The following is a 16,437-nucleotide window of genomic DNA, read 5'->3' on the forward strand; positions in this document are numbered from 1 at the left end:
AGCGCACAAAACTCTCATATCGTACATCATTCACTGACACTGGATCTGCAGTTTTATTCTTCTTCGGAATTTGTTCATCCTATAGTCAAAGACAGGCTTACTTTTCCCAGACACGATCGGTCTATTCGCAATGTTCCGGGTAACTATTCGCTAACATATTTATATAATAACTCACTTCAGGGCTTCTTCTTCCCGTTTATGATCAATTTTCACTGTACAAGAAAAAGCAGCACTATAAAACCGCAAGAAAGCGCTGCACCGGTAATTGATGCTCACGTTAACCTCACACCATGTCTCCTAAAGATGCACACTATATAAAGCTTTTCACCAGAGAAAACAAAATACCGCTGTATATGAGAACTTAAATTTTGCTTCCAAGCACTATTGCCCATCCAGGGTTGAAATTTGAAACATGTTTAGAAAACATTGTGGAATTTTCATGATGCATGAGAGAATCATTGTCAAATAAAGGATTAACCTTCAGTGTTAAGGTGACAGTGAAGGTGTATTAAGATGTTTCATTCAAAACTTTTGGTATTCAAGTACTGACCTTTCTTCTACATCTTCGTGATGAGTATACGGTGGACAACCCTGTCCGCCGAGATCCCAGCAGCCACGTTCACATGGCTACACGCGTATCTTCCTTGTTTGACGACCATTTAGACACCATACTACGCGTCAAATGGTTCGGTAAATCATTCGATCTTACTGCAACAGGAAACGTTAGGACTACTTAAAGCAGCTGGTGAAACGTAACAAGCAGCATCCTCGCAGTATGGTAGGTCTACGGGATTTAATCATGACTGAGAGAGGCTTCAGTTGCATATGGCATACCAGAAGAAACTTTCTGATTCATTTGCTCGTCGAATCGAGGCCATTACCAAGGTCAGAGGAGATGTTACGCAATATAATGCCTTGGAGGACATTAATCTGGACTTCCTTGGCGCCTGTGGTAGAAATCGACACCACCATGACGTCTGCGGACTATATTAACATCATTTCGGACCGTCTGTGTCCCTTCATGTTTCATGTATCCCCCAGTGGCGATGGCATTTTGCCGCAGGATATTTGTCAGTGTCTCAAGAACAGATTATTTATACAGTAGTGTGAAGGAAATTATAGCGTGCAAACGCTGATGATCTAACATCAAATGATCTTGTTCTGAATCAGATGGAACACATTCGTGAGGCAATCGGGCACCAGGTCCACGCCCGCCAAGCTGCGGCACGTAATCGAGGGGAATTAAGTGACCTGTGCGGAAACATCTGATGCCACATAGACTTTTAAATCCACCAGGGACTTGTCTAATACATGCCAGACCGAATCGCTGCTGTGTAGCGTTCCAATCGTGAACCAACACCATTTTAACCAGGTGCTTGTAATGTTTTTGCCCTTCTATACATATGTAAATACCTGTGTTCATTGAAAGGTATTTTCAGTTTTATTATTGTTCACCTAAGCAATCAAAGCATCCAGATAACTTTGGGCTTATTACTAAAATGATATTTTTGTCTTCTTCTGTCAAACGGTGTCATAGGTTGCCCACGAAAAATCACATAAACAATTCGTCTAGGACTTACTGACTGAGGCATAGCCACTTGATGTTGGAAGCAGAATCATAGGAAAAGCCTTTGGGAAGGATAATAAATGTGAACGCTTATAGTATTTTAAGATTTCAGTTGTTATCCATAGCACTAAAGGTACCTAAAGTTTTCCTGTTTATAGGTAAGAAGCAGTTGTGGAAATAAAGAATGAAATACTGAAGTTTGTACTCCAAACTTCTTCATCTAATAAACTCAGCTGCTACTTTCGACCATCACGCTGATGACAAAATGTGTAACTAACCACTGAGCACGGTAATGGATATCAAAATTGGACCTTATGGGGTATTAGTCAGATTATACGTCGAATGCGCGGAACAATTGGTCCTTCGTTTATCTTTGGTAGCGGAATAGCGTGTAGTGCAACGTGTTGTGAAAAAGACGCAAGTAATTAAAAAATGACTCACATTAATATACTATAGAAAAGTATAACATTTTGTGCTCGGGTAAGACGGCTATTATGGAAATCTGACGCTTGCTATGTACAAATATTAGCGATTAAAACTAGCACTTATCATCAATGTACGACGTTATGGATTTCGAAACGACTTTCATCAAATTCTGATTCATGGAAGGGATGGCACCTTTCGCTATAACTGGATAAATTCATTATAATGCGTATAACAAAGACAAATAATTCACTACTAACAGACCACAACATTAGTGTTAATGTCTTGAACGTGTCTCATCGTAATGTATTCAGAGATAATACGAAGAAGCGCATTGAAATACTACGTGGAAGGTTTCAGTGGGAAGTACAGTACATCTGTAACATACATACCGCATAAGACACCAGTGCGATCAATTGCAGACTATTGTTCAAATGTTTGGAGACCTTATTAAGAAATCGTGGCAATACACGAATCCAGAGACATTGCAAGTCGGTGCAGTAGATACTAAATCGTTACAGAAACTCTCTGGGATCTTACATAGAAGTTCTTGGAAAAAAATCGACTTAGTTCTCACGACACCAAACTGAGTACATATGGAGGACCTGAAGTAAATGAAGACTGCCGCCATTACACTACTATAATTTTATATCTCGCGTAGCGATTTTGACAACGGGGTAAGAGAGATTAAGATGCACAGGCATGAAACCTGTCATTTTCCTCTTGCCCAGCAGGCGATTGGAACAGAACAGAAAATCGATAATATTATTGTGAAATACCTGACGCCAGATACTGTACATTAATTTGTAGACAATATATGCCGATGTAGAGTGAAGATCAGTTTGCTCTGTTGGTTCATGAGCAGGATTAAGTTAGTCGATTAAGGAGCTACGTATTTCTCGACTGCAAACTATCGCCTGGTAAATAAAATACTTTCATACGTGACATCTGAAGAGACAATTGATTTAATTGCTAATCTAGTATGTTGATCACTACTTCAACTCCCTTAGCCTTGCCAGTCTTCAAAGTATGGCTCTGTATGAGATAGTATCTGTGGCATTTTTAGTATTCAATGGAATAAGATCCAATTCCAGAAAATATGGACAGGCATGCCACAGCGCTGAATGCATACGCCTCTGTACCCTGCTAATTCACTTCCCTTATCCTTGACAAAGGGTACTCATGCGTACTAATTTCACAGAAAATGTACTTTTCGTACGACACTGCTCTCACTTACTTGTATCCTCGCTGCGATGCGCTCTGTATAGCGTGTTCGAGCTTATTATTCACTTAGTATAGTACTTACTATCGAAGTCACTCTGTATAACTCACCCTTCAATAATGGCGAGGGAGACGAAATCACCAATTCCGTCTTCCTTTTGTTGGTTGTACAGCAGAAGACCATCGTTTGCGTATGAGATGAATTCCATTTCGATATTCAGTTTGTTGTAAGCTTTCAGACATTCCAGTTGAATGTAGGACTCACCATCAAATGCTGGAATCCGATACACTGAAACGAATAAAAGCTTTTGTAAAGTAATTAGATTAAAAACAGCCGACCAGTTGCAAAGGATAAAGTAATCTTTACCTAGGTTTCGATAGGTTTAAACCTATCTTCTTCAGAAGGCGGCAGTATTACATTAACATGGAGTGATACGTCATTGCCATTTTTACCAACATCTCCATGGCTCCATTAGTTCAAATACAATATAGCCCTAAGAGAAGGGTTTGTAAAGTATTACCCTATAGTTACATGATAATTAAAATTCTTAATTTCAACAAAGAATATCGAGTATGCTAAAAGATCATATAACCTTTAAATATTCACAAAATGTTCCACGAGGGAGTTACATGGGAGTCTACATGGGGTTATGGTAACGCCAAAATGTTCTACCTTAGGAAAATTTATGTTGTCACGTCCTGTGATAACTTGCTCAAGCACATCATGCTTCGTACCTTGGGTTGTAAATGCTAACAATGCAACCGTAAGAACTGAAATCAAATTTTCAACTGTAATGGACATTTCCCCACGGCAGAAAGCTATGTGAGATACAGAGCAAGCAAGAAAAGCTGTAGTTATGAGGATGATGAATAGGCAAATGCAGATGATTACTACGGCTACAAGTTTCGTGAGATTAGCTGAATGTGTGGCGTGCCAGCCGCATGAGTCTCTAAGAAATATTTCTTTCGCAGCTGTCAGATTAGTAATTTTGAACGGAATATAGATACTGACCGAGGCAGCGTCGGCCGTCGTGTGAGGGTTGCAACCCGTTGCGGCAGCGGCAGGAGCCACGGTGGCAGAGGCTGTTCTTCAGTGCGCAGTCGCTGTCTGCGTAACACGTACTGCCCAGCCGACGCACCTCCACTGAGGCCGCCGTCACGTGTATCGTCACTGAAAAATACACAGTGCAGTCATTACTATACTAATTTACTTACTCGGTGTCTTGTCCACATCCTTGTTGTAAACAGATCGTCAAATGTCTTGGCATGAACTTCCTTGACATCCTGTGATAATTCAACCCGAATAAAGGTTACGTCCGGTTCCTAAACATCGCGTTACGAGAGTGCGTTTGTTCCACACACATAACCTGTCCACATCGGCAGCTGGCGTATTGGAGGGAGAGAATTACCTGGCGTCTGCAATAAATGATAGGCCTATTGTCCTGGAGAAGGAGTAGTTTAGCCAGGCACAATCATCATAAGCTGTCCTAAAAGCAGCAGATCTACAGTGTAAAAGGTGATAACGTAGTAAAATGGACGTTTTGACAGTTGAAGTCTAACTTAGTACTCAAATGTGGGGACTCTACATGGAATATCGAAGACGAGAAGTGGAACGTTAGTCATGGGTAGCATCTTGTCCTGGTAGTTGCCCAGAATGCAGATACAACACAAGTATTCCGCATTATTCACCATCTTTCATTTTGCTGGTATATTTGTAAGGTAAAATTTCCACTTAAGCTCGTCATTAGCAAAAACGTGTGACTTCCTCGGTGATAGTACGTGACGTGCATTAAAGTCGCACATAAAAGAATACACTGATGAGCCAAAACATTATTACAACCGGCTAAATATCATGTTTGTCCACCTTTTGGATGCAATACTGCAGCCGGCCGCGGTGGTCTAGCGGTTCTGGCGCTGCAGTCCGGAACCGCGGGACTGCTACGGTCGCAGGTTCGAATCCTGCCTCGGGCATGCGTGTGTGTGCTGTCCTTAGGTTAGTTAGGTGTACGTAGTTCTAAGTTCTAGGGGACTTATGACCTAAGCTGTTGAATCCCATAGTGCTCAGAACCATTTGAACCATTTTTGCAATACTGCAGCTATTCTTTTCAAAAATAATGATAATTATTATTTAATATACTTGGGTGATTATTATTTTTATTATTAATTATTAAAATTATTATTGTATTTAACTCTTGGTTCATCGTTTATTGTAGTTGCATTCAACATTTGTTCGAATTAATAACAGTAAACCCGTTCCCCGTTCATCTGCCCAAGGATATCTGCCTATCGGCCGACTAGGTCAAACTTCTGCGGAAGTTTACTTTTCCTCTTTGAGGTAAAAACAGGTCGAAATCCTTACAAATACCTTCTTGTTGTCAGCAGCACGCATATTTTCCTTTAGAACTCTCCTCTTCAAAGTATTCCCTGGAATTCGATAGGTGGTGGCACCAGTTTTTGAAAGCTCTTTGTGTTTATGTATGGCCAAATTCTGGTTTCTGTATTCTCTCAAAAGCCGCCAATGTTTTGACCGTTTGATGTCTTGCACTATTTATAGAGGGCGACCTTGCAATCACAACGTGTTTCCTCCGTAGCTCGAAACCCCATACAGTTGGCGGGAAGGGCTAAGCAAGTCTCCATCAACCTCCAGTGCATTCGAGAACGCCTAGGACATGCCCATCAAAACACTGGGCAGGCCTTCATATATTATCCAATGCGACACAGCCTGTGTCCTGTTAACCTGTACATTTTCAAAAGGAAAAATAATGACATCTGTCATTGTGGCCATAGGAGAACTCTCGACCACGTTGCCTTTAACTGTGAAGTCTATAATGAAGTTAGGAACCAATGGACACTAATAAACCACTAAAAAAACCACTAATTCCACCAGCATCACCTGATTTAATTCGACTACATTCCATTATCTTCGCTTTACTTTTGTTGTTCATCTTATTTTCTCCTTTGAGAGACTGTCCATTCCGTTCAGCTGCTCTTCCAATTGCTTTTCTATCTCTGACAGAGTTACAATATCATCGGCAAACCTTAAGGTTTTTATTTCTTCTCCCTGGACTTTTATTTCTACTCCAATTTTTTCTTTTGCTTCTGTTGCGGGGTAAAGTCAGCATCGGCACGCCAGTCGGGAACGACAGAGAAGAGAAGGCTATGAGAAGAGGTCACGTAATCGTACGCTCACCGACCTCCATCCAGGACGTCAAAGCGACACCAAAGGCCCCTACATGAAGAGGATATAAGCGCCGCGCCCTACTAGTGGCAGCCCACTTCGATAGCAGCTTTAATCGTAGCCTATATCATTTGTACTCTCTACATAGCACAGACTTGTGTTTATCTATTCTGAAGAAGATTCATTATTTCATATGTCGCCATTTGCTTGCGAAACATCTCTCAAATTTAAGTACTTTAATTGCCTTATTGTAATAAAACTGAATAATATGATTTGTTTGATTGTTTGTGTAACGAACCAAGTATGCAGGATTCCTAGACATCACAGTTTTCTGTACTGATTGCTCATTATACAGACTGAATATCATCTGGTATCGGCTAAAACCCTGTCTCACTCCCTCCAAACAACTACTTCCTCGCCCTCGACTCTTATAATTGCCATCTGGTTTCTCTACAAATTGTAAATAGCCTTTCGTTCCCTATGTTTTACCCCTGCCACCTTTATAATTTCAAAGTGAGGATTCTATTCAACATTGTCAAAACCTTTCTCTAAGTCTACAAATGATATAAACGTAGGTTTGCCTTTCCTGAACCTATCTTCTATGAGAAGTCGTAGGATCAGTATTGCCTCGCATGTCCCCACATTTATTTCTCTGTAATCCAAAGTGATTGTGCCCGAGGTTGGATTCCACCAGTCTTTCCACTCTTCTGTAAAGAATTCGTGTTAGTATTTTGCAACCGTGATTTCTTAAACTGATAGTTCCTTAATTTTCACACCTGTCAGCACCTGCTTTCCTTGGAATTGGAATTATTATATCCTTCTTGAAGTCTGGGAGTATTTAACCTCTCTCATACATCTTTCTCACGAGATGGAAGAGCTCTGTCATGGCTGGCTCTCCCAACGCTATCAGTAGATCTAATGGGACGTTGTCTACTGCTGGGGCCTTGTTTCGACTAAGCCTTTCAGTGTACAGTCAAATTCTTCACGCAGTATTACATCTCCCACCTCATCTTCATCTACGTCCTGTTCCGTTTCCATAATAACGCTTCAAGTTTATCTCCCTTGTATAGTCCCTCTATATACTCCTTCCACCTTCCTGCTTTCCCTTCTTTGCCTAGGACATGTTTTCCACCTCAGCTCTTGATATTCATACAGTTGGTTCTCTTCGCACCAAAGGTCTCTTTAATTTTCCTGTAAGCGGCATCTATCTTTCCCCTAGTGATATATGCTTCAAAATTCTTACATTTGTCCCCAGTCACTCCTGTGTAGCCATTTATCACTTCTGTCAATGTCATTTTTAGACCTTTGTATTCCCCTTCGTCTGCTTGATTAACTGCATTTTTATGTTTTCGCCTTTCATCAATTAAATTCAGTACCTCTTGTGTTAGCCAAGGATTTTTACTAGCCCCAGTCTTTTTACCTACCTCATCTTCTACTCCCTCCACTATTTCATCCCTGAAAGCTACCCATTCTTCCTCTACTGTATTCCTTTCCCCTGTTATGAATCATCCCCTCATGCTCCTTCTGAGATTTTCTACAACCTCTGGTTCTTTCAGCTTACTGATGTCTCATCTCCTTAAAATCTCACCTTTCTGTAGTTTTTTCAGTTCTACAGTTTCTACAGTTCATAACCAATAAATTGTGGTAAGAGTCCACGTCTTACCCTGAAAATATCTTACCACATAAAATCTGGTTCCGAAATCTCTGGCTTACCATTATATAATCAATCTAAAACCTTTCAGTGCCTCCAGGTCTCTTCCACGTATACAACCTTATTTAATGGTTCTGAAACCAGTTGTTAGCTATGCTCTGTACAAAATTCCACCAGGCGGCTTCCTCCATATTCCCCTACTATTTTCCTTATTTTCCTTTTCTTACTATCGAATTATAGTCTCACATGACTCTTAAATTTTCGTCTCCCTTAGCTATCTGAATAATTCCTTTTATCTTCTCATACATTTTCTTCAATCTCTTCATTATCTGCGGAGCTACTTAGCATATAAACTTGTACTATTGTGGTGCGTGTGAGCTTCGTGTATATCTTGACTACGATAATACGTTCACTGCGCTGTTCAAAGTAACTGACCAGCATCCCTATTTTTTATTTATTATTAAACCTACTCCTGCATTACCGCTATTCGATTTCGTACTCATAGCCTTGCATTCACCTGACCTATTCCTCCTGCCATCGAACTTCAGTAACTTCCTCATTATCAGTGTTTAACCTGTCCATTTCGCTTTTTAAATTTTCTAACCTGTCTACCCGATTAAGGATCTGATGTACCACACACCGTTCCGTAGAAAACCAGTATTTTTTCTCCTGATATCGACAACCTCCCGAGTAGTCCCCGCCCGGAGATCCGAATGAGAGACTATTTTACGTCGGAAATATTTTACCCACGAGCATGCCATCATCATTTAACCAAAAAATGCCCTTGGGAAGAATTACGACTGTAGTTTCCCCTTCCTTTCAGCCGTTCGCAGTACCAACACAGCAAGGCAGATTTGGTTGGTGGTATAGGGCCAGATCAGTCCATTATCCAGACTGTTTCTCTTGCAACTACTGAAAAGGCTGCTGCCCCTCTTCAGGAAGCAATCGTTTGTCTGGCTCCTCTAATGATATGCCTCCATTGTGATTGCACCTATGGTACAACTATCTGTATCGCTGAGGCACACAAGCCTCGCCACCAACTGCAAGGTCAATGGTTCATGGGGAACGGTGGGCTCCAATATAACGGTACGTAAATACAGCGTTACCTTAGGAGCAGGGGCAAAAAACCGGACTGGCTGTGAATATCTTGGTAGACGACTACCACATGCAGACCCAAAGAGTATGATGCGAGATTTCATTCCGCTGTTTTGCAGACTTTTCCTTGCAGAATGTGCTGCAGACAGTCCCGTCTAGCAACAGTGTTAGGGTAGCAAAAACAGACGAGTTCATTACTACGCATTCAAGCAGAAACAATTAATCGATCTCGGCCAAAGTCGTTGTAAGTACAGTCTGGTGTCATAGGTTAATGTCTACAAATATATTAAATTATATCCAAGTTTGGAGGTACTTATCGATCTGAGTAGCTATTTTCAACAATGAAAGGAAAAAAAATTCCTGTTGCATCCAAGATTTCAGACGTTCCAGCTAGGTCAGTTTTGAAATTTATTACAGCAAATAAGTTTTCTCCGAAAATATAGGAGATCGTAGCTGAAGAGAGAGATCAAGTGTCAGGAAGAAAACATTAGTATTATGTTGATTTTGAGCCTTGTTGTTGTTTATGTAAATTTGCGTTTCTATGATAAGTGATTTTGAGGTAATTCCTTCTTATTTGTGTCCTACCTGAACTTGAACCGTTTTGATTTGGCCTGTCTCGGCTTTAGAGTTTAATACCCTTGATATACATATGTACATACAAATGAATTAGCCCGCATCTCGTGGTCGTGCGGTAGCGTTCTCGCTTCCCACGCCCGGGTTCCCGGGTTCGATTCCCGGCGGGGTCAGGGATTTTCTCTGCCTCGTGATGGCTGGGTGTTGTGTGCTGTCCTTAGGTTAGTTAGGTTTAAGTAGTTCTAAGTTCTAGGGGACTTATGACCACAGCAGTTGAGTCTCATAGTGCTCAGAGCCAGCCACAAATGAATTCACATCCTCACAAGGTGATACTGTTCACTCTGCATCTTTCCGGCCATATCGCTCTTATTTAACACCTAGCGAAAAGTGGCTTCAACCATCAAGTATTATCTGACTAGCATTCATTCTTCTTTTTAAACTTGCATATTCTCTATGTTATGTCAACATATATGCATATAATCTCTCAACTAACATTGTTATTGATTAATATTACATTTAAGAATATGTGTGTTACTGATACATATTACATTTAAGAATGTATGTACATTTCCTTTCTTTTGCCTTTTTGATGATTATTACTATAATCATAGTCAATACTATTGAAATGTACCATTGATAAAGGGCCACACGTGTGCGTGGTTGGATTATCGCAACTACCCAAGCAAATACACCCACAGCGTCACGGTGCAGTGGCCACACTTCCTTATAGAAAATGCTGACGACGGGCACTCTGCGAACGCCAGAAATTCGCTCAGTGGCACATACCAATTATACATTGCAAAGCTGCTCTCGAAAGGTGCCAGTGGCGTGGATGACTGCCTGAATACTTCCAGAAATTGTCAGCCTCTCGTGATTGCGCTTAGTGTGAGGGCGCCCATACCAGCACAGAAGGGCGAGTGGCCGTACTGCCCTAGTCCCGATCTGCTGCAATCCAGGGCAGTAGTCTGGCTGCTGTTGGACTGAGCCTGGAGGCAGCCCACCAGTGGAATGGTATAAGTCCAAGAAAAATGGGTTGGTGCTAGAAGATGCTGCATTGGTGGAGGCCCGAACTCATGGCGGATGCTTGCAACACATATCGCACTTGTACCTGGCACACACCTCCCGCAATCGTAGGCACTGCACTGCACAGACCTCTGCTATAATTAATGGTTATTAATGCTGGTTAGGAGCTCACTAGTTGTGCCGATGAGCTGCTTCCAGCCTCGATCGGAACAACAAATCCGTGGCCCAGCGACGTAGGAATTGCCTGGCCTTGACTGGCCAGCAAGAGCCCAGACAACTGCTGCATTAGCAGCACTGTGGTGCTAGGCCTCTCCTACCTTACAATTCATAGAAGTCCCTCCACCTGCAACCGTGATGAGGACACCTTTGTGCCTGCTGGCTGCCTCTTGCTCCTCAACTGCTGCGGGCGAGCTCTTTGCTTATACAGTAACACTCAAAAAATGTTTCCGGTACTACAAAAGCTCCCTCCTTCAGGAGACTTGGCCCGTGTGTCTCTACCTCGGACAGTGCAAACTAGTAATTATTTCCTACAATTCTTAGTCTCTGGCATCACGAAAACACACTAATCACAACAAAACAAAATCAAACTAAGAGAAGGATACTTAATCATAACACGATCATAATAACTCTTACTGTATCTTAACTATTGTGCCTGCATGGATGCTCAAAATTGGTACTTTACACACTGAAAACAATTAATGCTCCTTCACAACCCTCAACTCCACCTCCTATATTACTACTTATGGTGGTTACCACCTTACATAATCCCTGACCATGGGCCACGACCCGTGCTCTTGGTAACACATATTTCGAACTAACATTCTTGTTTGCACTTCCACAGAACACTGTCTACGACTACCCACCACACACTGAACTTAATAATAGAATTACATATTTCTCAAAAGGCCCATTTACTCTCCGTGATACAGTCAAACAAAAACACTGCACTTTACCCACTATACGTAGACGCAAATGTTACCATGCAGTAGATGAGTAATTTGTTCATCCGCTGATGGTAGCTGTAGGCGTTGTAAGTCCCACTTCTGACAACAAGTCGCGATGAAATGCCATTTCTGTGCGAGGTTCGGCTGCGGCAGTGGATCATCGCAATGGTGACGGCTGCTGGCATCTCAGATAAACAACATCAAAAATCAAATATTTTATTCAAACCCATATGACAACTCTCATAGTATTGTGGTGCGGTGCCCACACAACATCTTAGCACGTGGTGAGGACGGCGCATGGGGCACGGCCAGCTGTCAACCAGTAGCCCATGATACCTGTTCCCGGGAATGTTGACGCCATGAGCTCGCTCATTCGCGTGTCACAGTTTATACACTGCACAGCTGCTGGCTAGAGGTGCCATGGGTGCAAATGACTGTCAGAATGCTTGCTGGAAATCCCAGTCTCTGATATACCTCACTCCTATGAGTGACGGTACGCGGCGCCAAGGAGCACATACCGGCGGAGAAGCCTTAGCGGCTGTACTGCCCCAGTCTCGATCTGCTGCCCCAAAGGGCAGGCGTCTATCTGATGTCGGAGTGAATCTGAAGGCGGCCCAAGAGTGTAGTGGCACCAGTTCCAGGAAGGAGGACTTGGTGTTAGAATATGGTGCGGTGGTGGAAGCCTGAGCTCGAGGCGGCTGTTTGCTGCCCATGTCGCACCAGCGCCTATCGTAGGCCACCTGTGATGGCAGGCGCTGTAAGACAGCTGATACCCCTGCTAAAATTGTCGGTCATTTGCATGGGTTAGGAGTTCACTTGTTATTCCGATGCGCTGCTTCCAGCCACGTTCAGAAAAACAAATCCATTGCCCAGTGATGTAGAACTGCTTGGTCCGACCTGCAAGAGCCCTGTTTTATCTCTGCAGTGCTTGGCATCGCAAAGTTTAAAATGTACAGATAGCTCAGTTGCTGTAACCGGCATGCTGACACCTTAGTGCCTGCCGGCAGCCTTTGATTCCTTCAAGTGATGCAGCAGAGCTGAGAGTTCCCCGTAATGCCCAAAATAGTGGCGGTGATTCACTGTTATTATTATTATTATTATTATTGTGCAGAGATACAACTTTGTAATCAGCAAAACATGTAACAGTTTCACTTCTGAGTATGGTAGGTATACAACCTAGTATATATAGAGAGAGAGACTTAAAAGAAGAAACATAAAAAATATTCTGCATGATCAAAGAAAATGAAGCATCCAGAATGGGAAGGGGAAACGAAATGAAATTTCATGGGATGAGAGCGTATGTGTTGCTATTTCAATGATTACAAAATCGATCGACATTTACAAGGAACTTGGAATTGTGAGCCTACTTATCAGTAGGACGTTACAACCTCTCTGTCAGGGATGCATGGTTGAGAAGGTTATCGTGAAGACGTTGTATCTGTTCCTGAGACAAACTGCCGCTTAACTGTTGTAACTGGTCCTTGATATCCCAGATTCTCGCACTGGTCAGAGTTGAGCTCCGAGCGAGTCACACAATGTCCTACTGCGGACAGATGTACGGATCCTGCTGGCCACGGAAGTACCTCAGTATTAAACAGGAAGTTCATAAAACACAGGCCATATTCGGGCGAGCATTTTCCAGTTAAAATTGACATCACGAAGTTGTGGTACGAGTTATTTACACGTGAACACAGGATGCCCATGGAATATTGTTGAGCTGTCAGAATTCCTTCGATCACTACCAGCATTGACACTAGGAGTCATACAGCTGTGCCCCTCCAAAACACTGGAAGAATGGGATCCCTCTTATAGTCATATGGGGTAATGCAGAAGCACGGTTCATAACTGAACGCAGTGCAAAGTCATTCATCAGTAGTTCATGTTTTCCGGCCACAGTGCCACTCCAAAAGCAACTGTTTGTTTTCAATACTAATGTACTCTAGTGGTCGATACACATATAAGAGAGATCTGCTACTCTAATCGTTTATATATCATCCGATGGTGTGTATACATGCGAAGTAGCATTGATATATGATGTTGTCTTCGGGATGCTTCATTTTTTGGTCAGTCAGTATAATTGTTCAGTGGTCAAAAGTAATTACCCGTCGTAAGTCTTCGCGCAATACTGTTACCAAATTGCTCTAATTCACCGGATGAGTAACGACTACGGTAACGCCACTGAAAGACAATCTGAAATCTTGAAAACGTTTGGAAGCATATGTGCATGCAAACAGTTAATAACTTACCTACAACGATGAAGAAAATGTAGAGAGTGGCCCAGTACTCAAGTTTTTGGACAGTGTCAGTTACAGTACTTCTTTCACTTCCTGAATCCATTAGAACAACGAAACAAGTTGTAGTCAAACGGGACTGTTCCATAGAAACTGAAATTCATCACATTTGAGGTCATTTACGATATATTAACTGGATGCACTAAGCGTTGAATGACAGGGCACTTGTCTTTCTCCTCCCAATCCGATCCATGTTACTTCTTAGCGATCTGGGCGATGCCGTACCGTCAGCGAAGGTGAATGCTGCATACTGTCCCCCGCCACCAAGAACTCTTTACCTTTTATGCGTCTATTTAATAAGCATGCTGTAAGGCGATTTTAAGATGAGTCTGGAGGCAGATAACCAATTACGATAGTATCGAGCCGATGGGTAGAACTGTCTGCAATCGTTCCAAAATCCAGGCGATTTCCAATCAACCACTGTATTAACTCACTTAAACGCTCCACTGAGTTCACATTAAACAGTACCTATAGAACGAAGGATTGAATCCAACCTTTCGTGATTTCGATAGAGTTCCTTGTCGTCTGAAGGGCCTCTTACTATTGCCACGAGCTAGTTCACTTTGTTGAGCAGCAAGTGCAAAACACTATTTTTGCTGCGAAAGTTCCATACGACGTATGAACTACAGACTCTGCTTTCGGAGGTGAGCAAAACTGCTTCACAGCACTGAAGCTCGAACGACGACCTGAACACCACCTTTAACTGCTAAAAAATTTGTGCAGCACCGCCAACGCTCTCGCGCCCGCGACAGATGTCCGCTGTCCGCCACAGCGGCCCCAAGTCTCTCGTCCATTCTGGGTCGTTCTGCCGCCTGCGTCATTCCGGAAGGTGTTCCATCTACCTTTCCTGACTGGCTTAAACACAGGTTTTTTCAGATGGTATTGTTCTAGTACGTCGTATCCTTTGGTATACACAGATGAGTTACGTATCATTAATGTATCTAATTTACATTTTAGTTTCCTCATGTTGGCTTTATTTTAATATTAACGACCATTTGATTTTAACGTTGAAATCTGATTCCTCGTTATCTCCACCATTCAGCAACCTCAGTAAAACATTTCCTTATGTAGAAATGCTACAGACTACGCAACTCTTCACCATCAAAAACAAATCATAAATTATTTTTTCACTGAATGAAGCATATTCGTTACAAGATCATATTTCTAGAATTCGACAGCATATAGCTTTCTTCCTATTGAACGAAAAAACTAATTATGCACTAAAATACACTGACAAGAAAGACTTGCTACACCTGGCAAGATAAAGTCCATTTCGATTCGATGACAGCATATGCCGCCTGGGGGATAGTAGATGTACTGATAGTGGTTTCAACGTCATACCCCAACAAAAAGTATTGTGGCATAGCTACCAGAGCACTATCTGTGTCTACCCTTGAATAAGGCATGGTCACAGCCATAAGGCTCAGTGCGCCGCGAACCTGAGAAAAAAGCAGGCAACTATGCCACGGAGACGTACTCTTGCTTACTACAGCCAACTGAGAGAGTTTGAAAGGGGTTAGATCGTGGCCTTAGGAGTGGCCGGATGGTCCTTTCGGAGAACTGCCACACTAGATGAACGTGCTGCGTCAGTTGTGCAACCATGCTGGTATGAGTGATCACCTGAACATTCTCACACTCATAGATGAAGTTAGGGATGTCCACACAGCAGAGACGCCTGCCAGAAACGTCGTATTGTATTGGCAGCAGTGACAGATCGTACACCTACCACACATACTGTAAGAGGGCTTGTGAGCCCAGACGTGTCACCACGAAGTGTTGCGAGCCGGTTATTAGCAGTGGGACTACGGACACGCACACCTCTAGCCCATCTTTCAATCACTCTACAGTATCGACCTGCACAGCTTGAGCCGGCCGGAGTGGCCGATCGGTTCTAGGCGCTACAGTCTGGAACCGCGCGACCACTACGGTCGCAGGTTCGAATCCTGCCTCGGGCACAGATGTGTGTGATGTCCTTAGGTTAGTTAGGTTTAAGTAGTTCTAAGTTCTAGGGGACTGATGACCTTAGAAGTTAAGTCCCATAGTGCTCAGAGCCCTTTGAACCATTTTTTGCACAGCTTGACTGGTGCCATCAGATGATCACTTGGAAGGTGGAATGTCACGCTGTGGTCTTCAGTGATGAAAGCAGATTCTGTCTGCACCAAAGTAATAGTCGTTTGCGCATACAGAATAGACCTGGTGAGTCGATTCGTCCAATATACAGGGTGTTACAAAAAGGTAATGCCAAACTTTCAGGTAACATTCCTCACACACAAATAAAGAAAAGATGTAGTGTGGACATGTGTCCGGAAACGCTTAATTTCCATGTTAGAGCTCATTTTAGTTTGGTCAGTATGTACTGTACTTCCTCGATTCACCGCCAGTTGGCCCAATTGAAGGAAGGTAATGTTGACTTCGGTGCTTGTGTTGACATGCGACTCATTGCTCTGCAGTACTAGCATCAAGCACATCAG

The 16,437-nt window shown here is 42.6% G+C and overlaps 1 protein-coding gene across 1 annotated transcript in view; it reads right to left on the bottom strand.

The window, feature by feature from the left end:
* The window catches only part of LOC126184066 (agrin-like), a 121,013-nt gene that overhangs the window by 25,445 nt on the left and 79,131 nt on the right, over nucleotides 1–16,437 (bottom strand). The window contains exons 3-4 of the mRNA XM_049926427.1: nucleotides 4,224–4,382; nucleotides 3,323–3,500 (exon numbers count right to left, since the gene is read on the bottom strand). Coding sequence (XP_049782384.1) covers nucleotides 3,323–3,500; nucleotides 4,224–4,382 — 337 coding nt within the window. The remainder of the gene's footprint in view (nucleotides 1–3,322; nucleotides 3,501–4,223; nucleotides 4,383–16,437) is intronic.

This window comes from Schistocerca cancellata, chromosome 4, assembly GCF_023864275.1.
Source record: "Schistocerca cancellata isolate TAMUIC-IGC-003103 chromosome 4, iqSchCanc2.1, whole genome shotgun sequence".
NCBI classification, from domain to species: Eukaryota; Metazoa; Arthropoda; class Insecta; order Orthoptera; family Acrididae; genus Schistocerca; species Schistocerca cancellata.